Here is a 21,626-nt window from a genome sequence, read left to right on the forward strand (position 1 = left end):
ATACTGTCATATTGACATTGAATAACTAAATAATTTTGCACTAGAGGGGTGATTCTCAGGAAAAAAAAACATAAGTCAATACCTTACATAAGTCATTATCCTCACTAAATGGTAAAGTAACGGCAGTGTTTAATTAAATGTATTAATTCTAACCTAATCTATTAAAAGACGTCGTACTGTTCGAACTCAGACACAGAATAACATCTATTTAAACTATTTGCAGTATTAAAAGTGTGGTGAGGATAATGACATGCTTAATTTGTATTACTTTTTTCCTGAGAATCACTCGGAGCTGGAAAAAAAAAGAATTTCAACAATATATTTTATAACACACTAGCTGTTGCCCGCGACTTCGTCCGCGTGGTTAGAAGAAAGAAATTATGATTTATATCTGCCCTGTTTTATCCACATTTTCCATTGTATCTTCGCTGCTATTAGTTGCAGCGTGATGGTATATTGCCTAACATCTTCGATGAATGGTCTATTCAACACAGAAAGATTTTCCAATTTGAACCAGTAGTTTCTGAGGTTAGCGCGTTCAAAGAAACAAACAAATTCTTCAGCTTTATATATTAATATAGATAACCAAAACGTTCTGAACTTCAACATTCTATAAGTCACTGTTTCTCATGGAACTTTTAAAATCTGATATTGTCAATCGACTTTCATTGCTGACCTTACTTAATATAGTTTTAGGTACCTTAGATATAAGTGTACATATAGACACCAGTAAGGTACGGAGGTCTTTGGAAGCTAGCGGACAGTTTAGTAGTATGTACATACATTTTACGTAAGTTTAAAGTAAATAACTTGTACATAAAGTAGGAATACTGTAGATATACATATACACCGTGATTTTTTAGTCGTCTTACAAAAGCAGCCCAGTTCATATAGAACACGTTCATGATAAAAAATAGGTATTTATGAGATATGAAAAAAAATTAAATGCAATTTTTATTCAATATTATGATGCAATTCGTAGTTTTTTAGAAACACAGCTCTGTTGCGAGCGCGGTCCGAGCCTTGTAACAATGGTGAGGGGCGCGGGCGGCAGCGTTTTTATCATTTTTAAGAGTATATTTCAGATTTCTCTTGTTTAATTTTCTTCGTATTTATTATCTTGGTTGATGATAAAAAAAAAATCGCGCCTAGGGGTATTTTACGTCGGATACATGAACTGGGCTGCTTTTGTAAGACGACTAAAAAATCACCGTGTATAGTATTAATAAGTATATAACAAATACATAAGTTATAATATAAGGGCGGATTTAAACTGAAAGTGTAGCCTGCTGTTCACTATGAGTAAGAATTACGCAGCAACTTGTATTTTCGTACAAGTTTACTTCTTGTTCAACTAGGGATGCATTTTCATTAGACCCATGACTCGTTCCATTCCAGCTCATGATTAAGGACTCCGATTGTGCCCGAAACTAGTCGGGCGATCCCGATGAATACGCGTGAGTAAACCGTTACATCATTGAATAACGACCAATGACTTCATAGAACAACAGCTCGGTCGATATTACGCGTGTGGGGACTTACTGCATTCGGGCTAACGAACAATGAAGTTCGTCAGTCAATAACTCGGTCAATATAAAACATTCGGGGATATTGCTTCCTTCTAAAAGACACGTCGTCATCGGTCTAGCCTTTTCCCAACTAAGTTGTGGTCGGCTTCCAGTCTAACCGGATCCAGCTATATGAAAGTGTTGTACAAGGAGCGACTACCTATCTGACCTCCTCAACCCAGTTACCTAGGCAACACGATACTTTTAAGTTAGACTGGTTGGCCGACTTTCAAGCTTCTGACTACCTGTAGCGTCTGTCAAAGATGTATTAATAACAGCTAAAGCCACCTGCCAAAGTAAATTGTTTGCATGCTCAATCGCACATCACTACATAAAAATCAGTTCCTCGCATAAGGACCCTTACAGCAGGCGTAATAGAATCTGTCGTCTTAAAAAAGACGACTAATAAAAAAGGATTTTCTCGTGCGGCATGCGTTAAAATCTTTCATGTATGCGGGCTCTCACAAGAAGTAAAAACTACGGCTTTCGACAATACGCGTATATATACCATATAGCTTCACTTTCACACGTCCTCACAATGGGAGGCGGTCTACATGATGAGTTTGTTCTGCCTTTATATTAAGACTTAGTATTTATGTATGTACATTATGTATATACTTATATAAGTATATTTTTATTTCAGTATTCGTCTATAATTATCGATTTGAGCAGTAATGTATTTACTTACTTATTTTTGTAACGTTTTCTTTAAGGCATTAAGCAAGCTTACCAAATCGAGTTAACGTGATAAGTCATTTGAAGAAATATCTATTACGATAAATAATCAACTAAAATTGGCATACAATTTAAAAAAATACAGGAAAATCCGAACTAAAACAGGGCTTTAAGACTTAGCCTTTTCATTTTTTAGTAGTTTAATTAATTTAGACTATTTCGTTCATCATCAGTTTCAAATCCGATATTAGTTTTTTCCTTTATTAGTATTTTGTAATTAAAGTTAAAAAGTTAATTGTAAGTATGGAAACGACTTAACACTTAAAGAACTTAGCCAAAAGCATATTTAATAAATGCATCTGTCACTTATTTTACATCGTAAGGTGACAGACACCTACACCAAACATGGCCGCTTTGAAAAAATGACAGAAGTATTTTGGAGCGAAAACAACGTTGCTATACATTTTGTTGCTGTTTTTTAATAATTATAATTACTATTTTTACAATTATAGACGGATATATCGATAAAATATTACATTTTGTCGAATAAGTTCGAAAAAATGTGCTTTAGAGGTAGACAGTCCGCCACGTGTTCTTAAAATTTCTTATTTCGGCCATTTTGGTTTATAAAGCTAGGTTTGATTAGTTAAGTCTAAAATAAATAATAGTAATGTAAATAAAAAATAACAATTTACGAGGAGATGTGACATATCACATTATATACATATATATTATATATAATAATCTAGATATATGGAAAAAGAATGTTCTACAGGGACCGAATACGTTAGCTTAGAATAATAAGAAAATAAAAAGATTAAAATTAGTTTTTTATAAGTTTCGTTTATTTTATTTGTCTTAAAACAAATTAATATTTGTTTCATTCAAAGATCAGTTAGGTTTTTTTTATATAATTCATGTATACTTAGCGTGACTTAGATAAGCTCTAAGAATATTTAATTCCAATTAATTGCTACTTCAAATATATAATATCGAAATCTCGATCAGTATTACTAGGTATAATAAATATTAAACAACGTTCTACAAAAGTTTTCAAAACTCATAATGACCTCAAATCGCCAAAAGCCAACATACGTCAAATAAATCATGAGTCGTCGTTAAAAAGAAGATAGTACGATATCCTGTCTCTCTCTACACTGTACTTAAGTACGTATACGAATATGTGTTTTACGCACAAAGCGTCTTATTGTAATAGATATAAAGACTATAGTTATGCAAAAACATTTCTTTTTGCAATGTAGCAGAGTGCGTATACTCTACAAAATCTCTTACAGCTTTTGAATTTGAACTCTATCTCTCCAGTATTCGGTTGGTTTTTGCATAACTATCAGTCTTTGGAGTAAGTTTTCTAATCTCTACTCGAACGAAACTGTTATATATATTTTTATGTGTAGTTCCTTATGGACTAGGGAGGGTATTCGTATGTATATAAAACTCTATCCTAAACTTTGGATATTTTTGATGTCAAATAAATGTTTGTAGCGAGTTTACCAAATGGTCTAAATAAATGTCTGATAAATGTATTTTGGTCTTTCATTATTATTACCTTGTGCCACGATGCCAAAAAACGGAGCAAAAGAGCCGTTAGGTATCATAACATAATAATATGCTACGCCACCCGCTACGCAACGTGCTACGCTACGTGCAACACTGCGTGTTATGCTAAGAGCTACGACACTCGCTGCGCTACGTGCTATGCTACGCACTACAGTAACTGCTACGCAATGCGTTACATATTATTATGATAGTAAGTATATTTCACCGTCTCGCTTCTTCATCGACAACAGCCTTCCCAGCTCGTAGGTATCCCACAAATGAAGAAAAACCAATAAAAATATCGATATTACATCATTTATTGTCAAATAAATTACATAAAGATTCTTAGAACACTAATTACATAATTATAGTCAATTATAATAATACTAGATTATAACTAAACTTAACTTACAGTAAGAGATCTATTATTTATCGATAAAACTATTTTTTGCTTTGTTTGTTAAGCAAAATTTGAAATAAAGCTTTAGGTACTTTATTATTTGATAAGAAGACATGATTTTTTGAAAACCAATCGGCTATTAAATTTTCAGAAATCCCGTCAAAAAATTCGCTTATTATATCGTTGTAATGCCTAAAATCTTAATACAATATTCTAATATCCAAATCTTAATTGTTTATAGTTACTTTAGACCCATACGATTCTTAAATAATACTTGTACACAGCAATTAGCGAGGTTTTATAATAATATCTTACAACTAGGTACTTCACTAATAAACATTCAAAACAAACTTGGGAATAACATTTTATTTCTAAGCATTTTTCTCAATGGTAAACAAAAACAAATATTTGAGAATCCATGACAATCTAAATTGTACTTTATTCAGACATCATAAAGTCTAATTTCGTGTACAATAATGCGTCAATATCAATAAAATACTGGTCATTATTTTTATACAATCCCAGGTTTATTGAAACTTGACTAAATACAACGTAAAATGTGCCTTAAAGCATAACAATAAAGTCTAAAATCAACTAACGTAACTTTAAATGCCGATACACTCATAATTACTGGGAATACTAGTCAACCTAAATTGCACCTTATGTTGTAGCAACAAAATCAACTTTCAACAAATAACATTCAACGACAACACAAGCTGAATTACACCTAATATCTTGTAGCTAGGGTCTAGTTTCGTTTGACTTAGTCTAGAGGTTTCCAACATACGATGGCTCTCATGTCGTCGGGGGCTTTGCCAAAGGTCCTCTCGCCGTTGGGGTCAACGTACTGGTTGATCTGATAGTCCAGGAGGGTTTGGTAGCCCAGGACGTCTGTTCCCAATTGCTGAAAAAATGCGTAAGTTTTTAAAGTGGGCCTCTACCTGACGAACGCCTTAGTTCAGAATCTTTTTGAGATGAGTCTATCAAATGAGAAGACAGCTTCTCGTATCATCCACCCTTCAATGCCTTTCAAGAGCTCTAAATGTGGAGAAAAAACGGCGCTAATAACTCCTCAGCACAATTTCATATTGCCATATATGTTTAACGGACTTTCAAGAGCGCAAATAGATCCTCTTCTTGTCGTATGGTTGATCGACAATCTGGTGAGTGGTGATAGAATTTAAAACCGCAAAAAGGCATCTGATGTGGCTTTATTAACACTAGGAGATTTGCAATGCTTCGCTCCTCACTATATTTAACTTCAACTTAGTATTAATTATATATAATTTGTAATATGCCCATTTTATTGCAAAGACATTAGTGCACGACCTGATCTTAACCAAGGGCCTTTCACTTGGCAATCCAACGGTCATACCACAAAGCTATCACTTTATAAATGGTCTCCTAAAGTATCTTTCGTCTTCTGGAGTTGGTAAAGGCCAAGGCCGACCCACACAATGGGTCGATATGGGGCCTTCCAGCAGAAAAAAGTAGCTCAAACCAAGTAACAAGATCCTGACTGACAAGACTTGTACATAGATGAAAAACACTAATAAAATGTATGCATACCTGTGTGAGCGGGCTCGTGTTGGTTGTGAATACTCCTTTGAATCCCCTCTCCTTGGCAATGTCCATGGTGGCGTTTTCCAGGGCTCTGATAGCGGACACGTTCTCCGAGGACTCAGCGACTCAGCTGTTGCCATCATGGAAGGAATGGAGTATTGTTCCTGAAAGTAGACAGTATTGTTTTTAAGATTTGCTATTATTTTCCAAGTGCCGTTTTAATATGTACTTTGTGTCTAAATGTCACTTGTCTATAATACTCAATTGGTTTCAAATTCAAATTCAAATTCAAATTCATTTTATTTGCAAGAATATAGTGCATACATAAGATGTTAAATTTTTAGGTGAACAGTACATAATATTCTGCCTTTATAGGGCATGCAAACATTATAAATTATTGACTTTACAAGAAAAGTGTTAAATATTGCCATCATTGTTGCCATCCATTTTTTCTAAGTTTACATTAAAATTATAGATATTACTTTCAACTTAAAATATTATTACATTATTATGTCAAATTATTACACAGAATTGATGATAATACTACTACACAACATTCATAATTAAAGTACTATAATGGCCTTTCCAAGAATTCGGATACAGAATAAAAAGATTTTTCTATCAACCATCCTTTTAGATTTTTTATGAATAATTTATATGGAAGTTCTTTTATTTCTCTAGGTATCTTATTATATATAAAGCCACTAATAGCCAAACAATTATTTTTATACAGTGAGTTTTAGGGATTCTCGCAGTACAATTCTGTCTGGATTTCTGGTGTTTCTTGGAAATATATCACTCGCCGTTTTAAAGATATGGCGATTTAACTTGACAAACTTTGCAATTTCAAATATGTACATACAAGGTAGTGTAAGCATTTTAACTTTTTAAATATGGGTTTGCAAGATATCCAGGGTGGTTCACCACATATGGCTCTGATGCACTTTTTTTGCGCACGAATGCTTTTGTTCACGTCAGTGGAATTCCCCAAAGTATTATCCGTAGTTGAGCACCGAAGTTACATAGCCATGATAGGCGGTAAGGACTGTGCTTTGAGCAGATATCTTTCTTAATTTAGCTAGGACATAGACAAAACGATTCAGTTTACTGCATACATTGTTTACGTGACTTTTCCAATTTATATTCTTGTCCAATATTACTCCCAAGAATCTCATCTCGTTTACTTCTTCTATTTCGACATGCCGACAAGTGATATTCAAGTTTTTGTCTTTGCGACCATAAGTGCTGAATTGAATAAATTTCGTTTTAGTCAAATTTACATGTAAATTGTTATCGTCCAGCCATGTTATTATGGAGTCAATTGTTGTATTAATGTCAGTGTTAAATTGTCAATATCATTAGAATTAGTAGTCATAATTAAAGAAATGTCATCAGCAAATAAAGTACAAGGATATTGATTATGTCTGGTAGATCATTAATATAAAGTAAAAAAGAAGTGGGCCTAACACACTTCCTTGTGGAACACCATAATTGTTAGTTTGTAATCTGAATGAACGGCTTCCAACGTTTGCGACTTATTTATGTGACTAATCTCAACACACTGCTTACGATTACTCAAATATGATTCCAACCAAGTTAATGCGGTTCCACGAATACCATAAGCTTCTATTTTTTTTAACAATATTCGGGGTGAGACAAGTCAAAAGCTGCTCATATCAAAAAAAATAACAGTCGTCGTATTTCCCGCGTCTACATTATCAATTAACGCGTGACATAAGGTTAAAGCATGCCATCGTAGTCGATTTATGTTTTTGAATCCATACTGTTCACTCTTCAGAATCTTATTCTTTTCAACAAATTCGATTATACGTTTTGACATGGAAATTTCAAATATCTTAGATATTACGGGAATTATAGTAATAGTCTATAGTTTTCAACTGAGTATTTGTCCCCTTTTTATATATTGGTTTTACTATGGATAACTTTAGACAGTCTGGGAAGCAGCCTTCGGTAAATGGAAAGGTTAATTAAATGAGTTAAAACTGGAGCTAATTCAACTGCACTTGCTTTGGAGAATTTTCGTAGCAATGTCATCATAACCAACCGATGTTGTATTCTTCCAAGGACATTATGATGTAATACATAGCATTAGTATCAAACGGCCTTAGAAAAATACTATTACAATTCATTTCTACTTTAGTACCTATACTAATATTATTCGAGTTAGTTGAACGTATCAAATATTCGTTGAAAATTCTAGCTATATCTTTCGGGTTATTAATGATTTGTCCATTGTTAATAATGTTGGTTATAAAATTTTGGCTAGAATAACCCTCGGTTTCTCTCTTAATAAGTTTCACGATGACTTACAAATGTTTTCCCTTTTTTAATTTCTTTGTCGTTCGTAAACTTAATTGATAAATCAATGCCAACGTCGTAAAATTCTGGAATATTTTTAAAGTGTTTTTATTTGTTGAAGGAATATGTTGTAGTATTTAAAGCGTAAAAATCTTTTCGTTTTACAACTCATCCTCAAACCTTTAGTAATCCAGTTTGTATTTTTTTCTTATAACAATATTGAACTCTTACTTAGGAAAGCATAGGTTGTAAAATAAGACCATAATGTCGAAGAAATTTTATAAGCGGAATTGAGATTCTGTTCTTCATACACTTCCCGAACGAAATATTACTCATTGATCTTTAAACTTAAGAACGTTTTCATACTGTAATCCCTAATGTACACATAGTGTTTTTTGTTTTTCATTACACCTGCTGTGTATAGGTATGTTAATCATTTGTGCTGTATTGTGGTCAGATAATGCCCAGTGCAAAAGTTCACCACTAGCCGAATTGACATTGCTTATCATATGATCAATGCATGAATTTTGTCGCGTCGGCTCATTAGTGTAATGCAAGTGAAATTTTTTAATAGTCAAGAATTTCTAATTAGTCTTGTTTTTAATAATGTATTAATATTTAAATCTCCCGTTAGCACAAATTTCTTCTTGAATTAAGTACCATTTTACTCAATAATACATGTAACTTGTTAAAAAATATTTTAGGGTCTGAATTTGGGAGTTCTATATAGACAAATTATGAGTATATTCAAGTAAGTCAGCTCAATGCCGCAACATTCAAAGTTTTTTTCAACTGCCAGTTCCTTAGCAATTTTGATTTTTTCATAATGTATACCCTGTTTTACGAGAATACAAACTCCACCTCTTTTTTTATTTCTGCAATAAGTATTTGCTAAGCTATAACCCTCAACATGAATCATATTTTCGTAACCTGTTTCTACAAAAGTTTCAGTTAAGCAAATGATTCAGGATCTCTATGATTGTGTTTGAGCTCAAGTAGATTAATTTCTAGGAAGTTACTTTTATTTAACAAACCGGCAATGTTTTGGTGCATTACTCTAAATGTCTTTGGGTTAGGAGTGCGAAAAAAGTTTGTTTTTGATTTTTTGTATTAGCTGGAGATATTTGTTCAGTTTGAGTGAATTTGTCTGCCAAGGCCAGTTTTTATGAGAATCCGTAAAGCCGTTCAAATGAGTGTGTGATTGAGTGTGATTATTAGTAGATAATTCAGGCCTTTGGTTTTATTCCAATATTACCCTTATGTGCATATTTTTTATTCTTATGATATCCTAAAAATCTTACATTATAATCTATTTGATCCAATCCAGAATTTATACTTTTACACAACTTAGTCTAACATTATCAAAAACAAACCATGGTCAATGAAGTAAGTATGATTGTTTTGAGTACATATGAATTTTAACATGTTTTTTAATTTATATTCATTTAGATGCATGCTTCTTCGAATTTCAATAACAATGATTGGACCATAATATAAGTTTTTTACAAATGCATATAAGTTTTCATTATACTTTGGGATTTGGTCTGTTCACCAACTGATATAATAATTCTGTCATTGGGGTGTAATATTAAATAGTTTCGCGCTCAAAAGTATTTCTTCAGTTGTGGCGTGAGGTTTTATAAAAGAAATGAATTGTACTTTTTTGCATTTTTTTTTTTTTTTGGTTTTTGCATTCCACAATAAATACTTATGTGGTAAGCATTAAAGAAAGACACAATCGTAAACCCTATTGGGTAGAATAGAAAAGAGACAGGATGACAAAGGAGCACAGACATCATCTGATCAGTTGCCTGAAATAAATCCTTCGATAATTACAGATTTACAAAACAATATATTGAGAAAGATAGGAATACCACCTGGCCCTTTAGCTCCCTTATATTTTTACTTTACTCCTTGATTTTATGACCCAAAACACTTGACGGCAATGTCAAATTAACTCCTTTAGACGAACTCCTTGACTTTAAAACTCAAAATAGTTGACATCATAGAGGTCATCTCCACTCACCCTTCCCGGGCGGCAGCATGGTGTCCCTGACGGAGCCCTCGACAAACTCCAGGAAGCACATGATCTTCATGAGGCCGCCGGTCTCCTCCGACTCGACATCGGGCTCGTCGCGAGCATCGAAGTTCAAAGCCACTGCTACCGGGGTTCCTGATGCTGTGGAGATTATGTTTCATTAAGACGTGGGGTACAATGTATTTTTAGGTAGAATATCATTCAATGATATGAGGACATGAGGGTTTGGAATATGAAATGTAAATTGAATGACCAACTAAATGATTGTCTCAAATCACAGCATTTTCGTGTGATATTTAGGTAAGTCATCTATTTTTCGTAATTGAGACAAGATCCGACTATGTATTGATCTACACTGTGGTTAAACAAAATAATTCGATAAGCTCAAATGTCCTAGAGCTTTTACTGCACGGATAGCTGAGTGATTTGGGCGCCATGCCAAACCCACCGTGTTACACACAGTTTCGATACCTGCATAGGACAAGCGCGTGGATCACAGGATCCACGAATGCTTCTCCTGTATCTGGATGCACATCATGGTGAATTAAACCTCCCACGTCCTAGGATTAAAATCTTTACTGCGGACTTGTTTTAAGTTAAAAGTGAACGTGACTACATTGGAGAGGATCTGAAAATAGAGGTATGTCTGAACAACTTACAGTTCTTCAGTACGACACTCAGTTGTGCGGCGAGCAGCGCCGGCCAGGTGTCACTGATGAGGACCGCGTAGTCCTTCGTGTCGATCTCGTGTTTCAAGAACTGCTCCAACTCAGCCTTGTTGTAGAACGATGATACTATCATTCTATACAGAATAAACTTCATGCTGCAGTACTTGCATAGTGAATTGTAAGTAAGGTAGAAAAGTGTCAACAGTTTCGTTTTTAAACTTTTCAAATGGCACACAAAGTAGTCCAATGTATTACTTCAACATTACAAAGTCTGAAATTAAAGAAAAAAATATCATAAATCTAAAAAAATATCATGTTCGTTTGTGGAAATCCATGAAATAATACTTATCGAACTCACTCTATAACTTGTTGCTTATGTTCATCAGCGAGTGGCTCAGCAGTGAACTGGTCGGTATCCTCGCTCTCGTGGTTGGGGTTCGTGCTCATGCGAGCCAAACCTCACCTAGGTTCGTAGCGCCCAAGAAGTCGCTAATCTCTGGAATCATAAAACACAATTTTTATTGGGAGAGCGAAAACTTACTTTTATCTAAACAGCTTTGGAGCTCAAATAAAAAAGAGTTGCAACCAGTGTTCAACCCAATTCCCCAACTTTAACTACACTTTTTAAAAGCTCTGTTTTGATTTTATAATGGAAGGCGACGACCGCTACCTATATCGTATAAAATAAAGACAATAATTTTCCTCTAATCAAGCATTGCTTCGAGATTTCCCCACACCCTTACAAAACAATTAACTTTAAATCGCACTCACCAATAAAGTACCCCCTGTCCCTCAGTCTGGTGATAGTATAAATAGAATTGAGTGAGTTTCCTCCCAGTTCATAGAAACCAGCCCTCACGCTGATGGCACCGCGGGCAGACCTGCCCAGCACTTCACCCACCGTCTCGAAGAGAACCTTCGCGGCTTCCAAGTCTTCAGGAGCCACGCCCGAGTAGTCCAGGTCGAGAGGAATCTCGGAGTCATCTGAGGAGTTTAGAATAGGTTTTACTATGATGTCATGGTGCATTAAAGAAGGTTAAAATGATGGGCAAAATTGAACTTTAGGTATAACTGTAAATGATGCTAGACTGGAACTGTGTTTCAGGATGATAGTTTCAGTGTGTTGTGTTGTTGTTCTTCGCAAAAAGAAAATAAATTTGCAATATAGGAAATGAACACTTGGGTAATTTGTTAGGTAAAATGATTTATTTACTAACCATTATTGTTGGTGTTCTCGTACATTTTCAGCAGAGCTTGTCTGTCAACCTTGCCGTTCACCAGCAGAGGAATACTTTCCACCTCAATTACCTGCAAGACATTTAAGAAAATTTTAGGCTACCCTTTAAATTCAAATCATTGTAAGATCAAATCTCAGAGCAATTACTTAGATAATACTATTAAGACCTTAATATAAACATTGTGAAGTGCAAATAAAGTATTGAGTATTTATTAATCTCAGATTTGACTGGTCAATTTCCAAAATTTTAAATTAATTCAAGTCACTATACACTGCGTAGTATCTTAGTAGAAAATCAAGTGTCATCTTTTTCATGAAGATCCATATTTGACTGGCTTTTTCCAAAGTTCCACAGTCTTTTTGTTTTGTATCTGTAATGGTTCTGCCTCTAATAAGTGCCTGTCCCCCACCTGCGGCATCATGTAGCTGGTGAGGCAGTGCGCGAGGCGCGCCTCCAGCGAGCGCGCGGACAGGCGCGCGCCCGCCGCCGCCAGCACGAACGCGAGCAGCGTCGGGGACCCGCGCGACGCGCCGTAGCACAGGACCACGCCTGGTATATCACAATACACTATTAGATAACTTTGTAGTATGGTGGCAAGTTTAACTTCAGAGTAAAGGGCAACTATATTGAAGATATCCAGGAATAAGTACTCTTAGGCGGAAAGGTATATGTAATTATTTTTCCTTAATAGAATGAAGAAATATATCTGAAGCAGGTAAGAGTTAAATAATCTCATCAAACTATTAATAAGATATAGCAATTAAAAAATCGTCATGCTACAGTTTTTTGGAAAAAAACCTCTTTCTTTATAGCAGCATCCATCGGTATTAAGGAAACAATTTATAAAAAAATCCAACATTAGATAGTTGATCAATGAATAATACGTCTTTATATTGAGAAAGGTCAAACTGGTAGTAAGTATACTCACATTTTTCAACACCTTCGATGCTAGCAACAGCTCTGTCGATCTCCTGCAGGTCGACCCTGTGACCTCTGATCTTGACCTGCGAGTCGGTACGGCCTGCGTACAGGATCACACCTTTCTCCAGTACGCCAAAGTCACCAGTGCGGTAGAGGCGACCGAAATCTGAAAATAGGAATACAATTTATTGAAGTTAAGTAAATTTAAGTAAAGTTTTCACATAAGATATTCTGTCATATCATTTGAGTAAATAGATCAATCGTTTGTTGATTCTTTTTTCATTTAACGTAATTTGATCCCATAAAAATTTTTCAAGTTTGGCACAGTTGTTTTTATTTAAATCAGTTGTGTTTTATTTTTGAAATAATGCTAAAATATTATTTTATACTTTCACTGCAACAAGTTAATTATTTAACCGAATTGTTTAAAAACTTTAATGACCATAAAATTCCTACGAGAATGTCATTGACTTTTTAAATCAAGCTACTCATCGTCCTAAGTTCCTAACTTACCCGGGTGTGCAGCATGAGGGTTGTCCTGGAACTTGTCACTCCCTGCCCGCCACGTACCCGGCGGCGAGGTTCCGTCCGCCACCCACACCTCGCCCGGCTCTGACTCCCGCGCAGGGTTCATCTCCTCATCCAGCAGGTAGACGGCGCAGTTGTCTAATGCGTACCTGTAAAAAGAAAGTATTATCATCAAGCTCTCAGAATTCTAACAGATAACGATTGATGGAACTTATTTATCGGGATTGTCTGAGTAAAACAAACGAACAAACTGTAAAAAAGAAAGCGGCAGCGTAACGCTCTTGTATGTATGTTTTTTATCCTTATTTTTCTGAGATGCTTCGCTAATACCAGAACAATCCAATTCCGAGCCTGCGATGTACCTTTCGGACATGCCCGCTGGAAATTCGTACCTAATCATATGCAACTATTTCTGAACCCGCTTAATGCTATATAATAACATTTTTCACAGGTATAATAAATACAAGTAGAAATAAAGTCACTCACCAATCGGGACTGTATCATGAGAATTGAGTTGAGCAGACTTCTCCAGCACATAGTAAGTCACATCCCCCATAACTTCTGTGCTTCCATAGAAGTTAGCCAGCTTGTATCCACTGTAGTCTCCGAAATACTTGAAGAACTGAGCAGCCAGGTCCTTGCTGAGGGTCTCTCCAGAACAGACCCAGAGCTTCAGATGCTGAAGAGGTCTCTCCGAGGGTTTCAGAGAGAGATACATTAAGATGGATCGGAGAAGAGTTGGTACGAGTACTAGACGTTGGATCTGTAATTAATAGTAATGCTAAGCTTAAGTAGTGTGCTGATGAAATTGATGCATATGAAACTGAAACTGGTACTAAATGCAAAATGGATATTTGATATAAATTTATTTGATTACACTTCAACAACCAAATGGAACATGACATGTGTTAAATCGAATTATTTATGGCTAGATTATTTTAGCTAGAAAAAAAACTATTCTAACCTGGTTTTCAGCCAAAACGTTGACCAGTTTCTGTGGGTCCCTCGTGGTCTCTCGCGACAGGATGACCAGGGTCCTGCCGTGCAGCAAGGGTCCCCAGATTTCACAGACTGAGTCCACGAAGGTCAAGGCCGTCTTCCAAACGCAGTTGACCTCGGAGTCCGTGTAGGGGAATGTACGGAACTGCCACCAGAGACGGTTGCAGATTGCAGAGTAGGATAGGCGGACTCCTGAAGATTATGAAATTGTTTCTTTTAGTTTTAGGAGTGTTGATAATAGTTGCCAAAATGATGATGTTGATTGTGAAGGACTTTCAGAAGAAGAAGTCACTTTGTGAAGAAGTCACTTTCTGTAACGTATGATAATGGAATTTGATTTTGAGTTAATTAAATGGGAAGACGAAAGACGAGCTTTTTGAAGTTGTTTTTTTAACTTATATTTTTAGTGGTTTCTTAGGTTTACGCGAATGTTAGACATTGAAATGAAACTACTTTTACGGATTTTATCGCGGTTTAATATTAGATTTTAGTTCCCAGGGCATCTCAGTCTGCCCGTGACCATGATACCTGCAAAGGTTTCGAACTTGGGGAACTAAAAAGTAGTTATATTTTTAGAATTACTTGCTTGGAATTAATCAACTTTTCCCATTATCATAATGGTATTTTTGGTTTTTGAACTACAAAAATTTACTAAATAACCTTATTTTCAGCAAGATTACAATCAAATTTTCGAAACTTTTTATTACTTCCAGGCAGTTCTATGGCAATATTCGAATACTGAACTCATTAACACTTCTTGAATTAGTAATTTTGTCAGCTCACCTTTAGGCACTCCAGTACTTCCCGATGTGTACAGTACTATAGCGATGCTATCGTTCCTTGCAGTTGTTAGTACTTCCATATCCTGGACGGCGTCAGCTGACAGGCCTCCAGCCTCCTCCGTCAGCTCCTCATAGGATACCGCAGGTATACCACTCCCGGAGAACATGGCGGGGTTTGCTGGAATTAAGATTAGTGTTAAAACCTAATTCATATTAGAAACTCGAAGCGATCCTCTACGCGGAGATTGATCCTGCCATTTTGTGTAGTGATCGATATCATCCGTCTATATCTGACCTTGAAAAAAAGTCATACTTCATTGTTTTTCCTCAGTATGGTTATGACTTTAAATTTGCTTCTTGGAGTACTCTACAAGATTTTCTTTGAGCGGCATTTCTTTTTCAGGTTGCCCATTTATGACACGTGGTAATAGTTGTCTTTCAAGCAAAATAGCAACCCACACATATTTTATCAAACTACCATAAGTATAATCACCAATCGCTGTATTCGAAAGTTTTCTTACCAGTATCATCATAAATGATGAGGGCCGGTTCAGCATCCTTCAGGATGTGTGCAACCCTCGCTTGGGGGAAGCTCGGCTCCATCGGCACGTATGCGGCTCCAGCCTTCCATGTTGAGAGAAGGACAGCTATGGTGCTGGAAATATTACATCAAGTTGAAGTATGTATCATGTACATGAAGGAATGAATGAATGACTGAGATGTACATGCATATTAAGTTATCAATGTTTCCCACTTTTAGTTCTCCTTTCATTATGTTCTAGATTTACTAGTCCTGAAACACTTTACACTAATCCCTGAAACAGAAATTAATTACTTTACCGTGGATATAATCTTCTTTTTTACGATTGATTGAAGGAAGTACAAGCGTAAGTAGAACATGGCTAGAAACGACTCCGAAAAAGATTCTTTCACGTCTTGCCCTTTTTTAAAGTGACAATCACTTTGTAATACACACATGAATTCGACACTATTTTGATGAGTGCAAACTTGGATTTAGACCACTGATTCCAGTACCAAGGACCTACATCAACACGGGCGTCTATCATCCCAGACTGCAATAATTGTTCTTCAAGAGGAGGGGACAGAATTTATAATAAGAAGAAAAGACTCCGCCGCCACATCAGCTCATGCCTGATGACTCCGGTTGGGTCCCAAACTAGTCGGACCATTCCAATAAATACTCGTGAGTAAACCCTTATCAAATAAATGACTAGGAATAAGATAACCATACTAACTTGTGTGTCGGCTGCATGCAGACAGCTACGACGTAGTCGCCGTCCCGGTTGGTGCTGCTGACTCTCGCGCGAGCGGAGATGGCTCGGGCGAGGGCGTTGGTGCGCGCCTCCAGCTCCGAGTAGCTGACCCTCACGCTGCAGGTCTCGTCTGGAAACATAACTTTGTTAGAAACTAGGTACGGATAGCCGAGTAATTGAATAATAGCCAGACCTTGCAACATCTTTGTTTCGACATTGCTTTACAGGGTAGTCAGATAGGAAATGTCGACTCCAGCGTTCTCAAAATGATTTCATTTCATTTCATTTACAAACTCAATATTCGCGACTGTGCAGGTTCGATTTTTGCGCAGGACACGCGTTTGTGTGATCCACGAATGCTTGACCTGAGCCTGGGTGTCTCTGTGTATGTGACTTGGATATTTGTGCAACCCCCTTTGTGCCTTAACACGAAAGACGTATTAAAAAAAGTTTTAGTGTTAGTTTTCGCGTCCGTTTTCGTAACCTTCTTTAAAATGTAAAATTAGTTTTTCATCTAGGTATATTATGACGCTATAATCAAATTCCGTCTGACACATAAATATTCATTGTCCTATACCTAATCTATCAAGAGATTTATTTTGATTATAAGTTAACATGTGTTGTTACAAATTCACGCATACATTTACATAATAATACACTTGCAGACACAATACGTTACCAGACAAATTACACTTACATTAAAAACAAAACAAAATCTAGACAAATTAACATACCTACGCGCAATTTAATATCTAACCTCGTAACATTTACAAAGAGAACGTAAATATAAAATAATTAACCAGACAATTCAAAATGAAATTAAAGTTGATTCATACTTCATAACTTTAAATTGTCAATATAATTTAACTACATAATCATAAATCTTAATCGTTGGATGGAGGAAATTTATAACTGAATGCTGGCCAGGAGTTGGACGACGAAATCCTGGCAGACCAAGAATGAGATAGGCAGAAGATATAACAAAGATATTAAGAAAATGATGGACGGAGGAGAATGACATGAACAAAGGGTAGCTTATGCCCAGAAGTGGGTTATTCAATTCTGATGATAATTATGATTGAGGATGAATCTAAATTCAGATTTTATGGGTATTTCTAGAATCTCTTTTTTCTCTGATGAAACTCCTTTTTTGGGCACTATTTGGGGATGTAGGTGAAATGAAACCATTATTTTTGTAAACTAGTAGGATAAATCATGCCTCATACAGCCTAAAAAGAAATGTCGAAATAAACTCAGGGTTCGCTGACTCTTTTAAAGTCCAGACAATAATTGTTGAACCGTGGTTGGAGTGTGTAAACATATGCAGTGCATGGACTGGCATTTTGAGGTAAGTACCGTATCGACATTTAATCTAGTATGTAACAACAAGTGGCATGCATGTTGATGCATCGATAGCTCATGGGAACCAATCATCTCTCTACCTTGATCTACCGATAATGATACTAGCTTTTACATGGGTGAAGATACTCATTCCTTCTGGAAATTCAAGCCTCTTAAAAAAAAATATTGAAAAAGAACTGACAAAGTACCGTGCTGATAAGTGTTTATTTTGTAGTTATAATTCCATGTTACGAGATACAAACTTAATTTCTTTTCCTTTCATAACTGAATGGTCTAGATTACAATAACTAATTAGATACCTAGAAAATACTAAGTACTCTAGAGTCCATTCATTAATTTGAATGAGTTCATTGAATATTAAAAGGTATTATAATGATTCTTAGAGATGAATTAAGAACGGAAATAGCAACTGGTTTTACCTCCAAAATGCTAAAGTTTTCGATATCCGACGACTTTTGACACTCTTTATCCTAATACATATTTGTAAACATCGTCAAGATATTGGCCAGTTTCATCGCCTCGTTTATCTCGGACTATCTTTAGTAAGTTCCTTTACACAATTGTATAGTTAAGACAACATTTGACCCAGTGATGACTGTATAACAAAATAATATTCTCCAAACATATTTCCCTTAAAGCTACAGTAATTGAGATAGCAATTTCTCCAAGATACGAAGAAACATTTCGACTAATTAATTAACTTATTCAGACTGTTAGAGTCTCGATGTTTTCTCGTTTTGTTTCAGACAGCTAAAATTAGAATTTCTGCGAAACATCTTTGTAACCCGAATTTCTTGAGTTTTCGAGATGAAATATTTTGTGACGTAAATAGATACGTTTTGAAGTTTTCTGTGTGGAGAATGTTAGTTTGAGAGCATTTTAAGGCTCTTTTCTTACGGTATTCGGATACGGTAAGTAAAATTATCTGAAAAGCTCGTCAAGCTAAGCTATAACTGCACAAGTTGGTCGATCACAGGTTAAGCTACGCTTGATTCGGTCCATCCGTGGATGGGTGACCATCTATGTCATAAGTAGTCTCCGAGTTTCTGAAATCACGGTTTGGGTCCCGGCAGTTATTTATACATTTTTGACAGTTCTCACGGCACGTCTTATTAAGGGGCATAGTGTTGCCTAGGTAACTGGTTTCAGGAGATCAGACTAGATAGACTAGCTACCATTTTCACAAACATGGGTACTATTGGAATCTGTAAACAATCAGGTCGACTCTGCCTCTTAAATTAGGTTGTCTTGAATTTTAAGAGGCAATGTTATAAGATAAGACTGATAAAATGTGTACAATACTATGAACTCTATTATTCGCTAAGAAAAGTTTAGTAATATAAGTACATAAAAAACCATTTCATATTTTAGAGCCCCAATATGTCAGAAATCAAATGAACAGTCCTTTCATGGGAACAAGTCTTTCGGATAATACCAAGCTAATACGCGAGCATAAACAAAATAAATCCTGGCCGAAATGAAAAACATTGTTGTTCCATAATTCAAACAGAAAATACGGCGTTTAATTTCAATTTGACATAACAGTAAAAACTCCAAGTCGAAAATAACGAGAACAAACCGCGGGCTAAACAACATCAACTCTGTTTCCGTTAATTTAACTTCAATGTGTTTTTTCGGAAGTTAACAGAGTTTTTTCCATCGTTAATACCGCTTGCTGTTTATCTGCGGTTAGTTCGGTTTTAATAATTCCTGGATTTTAGTAAGTGAAATTTTAGTAGGTATTTTGAAATTTCCATACACTATTTTAAAATATTTACAGTGTATTGAATGATTACCTTTTTTGGAAAATTGCATGAAAGATGTCTCTTTGTTGACGGAAACTAAGGAAGAAAATAAATATTAATAAGACCAAGGAGTTTGGACTTTCTACATCACAACACCTACCTACCATGGAAGATTGGGTCCGATACCAAACGTCAGAATAATCAGTTGCTTTGGCATAAACTATGGTCTGTTTAAAGTATCCTGTGGGAAGTATTGCGATTATCCCCCTTTCACAACCACAATAACTTCCAACTTACTACTTTAAGACGTGATAGATCCGAAAAAGAGAAAAATAGATTTGCGATTTTCATACCTAAAAGGAAAATAATTTCACCAACTCTTATGTTTTAATTATAACCATAAATTGTTTTCTGTATAGCGTCTATATTATTTTACCGTAATTACACACTCCCGGATACACAGACACACAATAATAATGTTCAACATTAGTTACACGACGTTTATCATAGTCTGTTTCCTTAAATTAATGAAGCATTTCGGTGACAATCACACCGAATACGAACACAGAATAATGTTTAAAAGAAAACTCATTTCATACTTTAAAAAAGGCTATTAAAAGGAAATCACCAATAAGAAAAAAATGATAATAAATATTGCATTAGTTGCCTATTATTAACATCTTTATCGAGTTAAAATTTTTTTCGCTACTTGCTTGCTTGCGGCCCAGAAGTGGATCGAAATGGATGAGTTCATTGATTGAAAGCCTAGTCTACACACTGAACTTGGTGTTTCAAATCTTCCTTGTGACCTAGTTATCAATTGCAACTGGGATCAAATTTTACCACCCAACAGTTTTACGTCAATCGTTACACATACGTTGTTCGTTATATCATTCCAATTTGTGAATACCACAATTTCACCTCATTTCATCATCGACGCCAAATCGAAAAACATCAAACGAAACCGTGTCACTTTGAACATAATTCACAAACCTTAATTGGGAGCCCGAGTAAGTTTGCAAACATTATACTCCGGGTTCCTAAAAACACCTCTGAAAGTGTGATCATTGACGTTGTGGGAAAGAGATGCTGCTCTACAAAGTAGAGTTCGTCGTATCGCTTTCACAATGTGAGTCTTTCTGTAAGAAATTGTAGTAGGCCCCCTTAACTAATTTGTCGGCGAGGATACCGTGCCGACAAGGCTTGTAATTTGATTATAGAGGCCGCAGCCACTGTCACACCGTAACATAACTTTGTGAAAATAACGAAAAAAAAAATAATGAAGCTTTAATATTTAAAGTTGGTAGGAAATTTTTAATTTAATTTAATGGGAGATGTTCTTTTTTTTTGACACTTGTGAAATGAGTTTAGTTTTGACTTTGATTAAAATGTTTCGTGTTGGTACAATGTGTCAGATTTTTACGTGTTTGTGCGTTTATATACGTACATTTTACTTATAAACAAAACAATTGACTGCACGGATAGCCGAGTGGTATAGACAGTGGTACAAACATACTCTGCGGGACGTAAAGTTGGTTTGATTTTCGCGTTGGTCAAGCATTTTTGTGATCCACGAACGTTTATACTGAGTCTAGACCTCTCAGTGCATGGTACTTGAATGTTTGTTAAACCCCTCACCCCCTCACAAAACAACAACAATTGTTAAAATAATAATGAAACCCATGCAACGTATGCAATATGTCTATACTATTAATCCCAAAAACCCTGAAACTTCACAAAATATACACGAAAAGCGATGGTGATTTATAATTTGATTACAGAACCCTGCCGTCAACATACCACAACTTCGCGTAATTAAGTTTGCCAAACAAGTGAGTTACAAACACGCTTTTAAAAATATATGAAAAAAAATGTACGAGGAAATTGAAGGCTTTTGTTTACCACGTGTCAAATACACGTGCTATATTCTGTTTTTGAGACACGTGTAGAGTTTTTAGTCGAAATAATATTTTGATTTATTTGGCACGT

At 35.6% G+C, this 21,626-nt stretch overlaps 1 protein-coding gene across 1 annotated transcript; it reads right to left on the reverse strand.

The window, feature by feature from the left end:
- Nucleotides 1–4,737: 4,737 nt before the first annotated feature.
- On the reverse strand, nt 4,738–19,512 carry LOC113499073 (tyrocidine synthase 3-like). Its single transcript, XM_026879417.1, is given in 18 exon segments — nt 4,738–5,104; nt 5,770–5,927; nt 10,109–10,261; nt 10,780–10,922; nt 11,147–11,246; nt 11,249–11,284; nt 11,560–11,772; nt 12,006–12,096; nt 12,436–12,575; nt 12,955–13,113; nt 13,461–13,501; nt 13,503–13,539; nt 13,542–13,624; nt 13,958–14,238; nt 14,440–14,666; nt 15,258–15,434; nt 15,778–15,911; nt 16,513–19,512. Coding segments are annotated over 18 exon segments (2,535 nt in total). The 5' UTR covers nt 16,734–19,512; the 3' UTR covers nt 4,738–4,963.
- Between the last annotated feature and the right edge of the window lie 2,114 nt (nt 19,513–21,626).

This window comes from Trichoplusia ni, chromosome 1 (assembly GCF_003590095.1).
Source record: "Trichoplusia ni isolate ovarian cell line Hi5 chromosome 1, tn1, whole genome shotgun sequence".
NCBI lineage: Eukaryota > Metazoa > Arthropoda > Insecta > Lepidoptera > Noctuidae > Trichoplusia > Trichoplusia ni.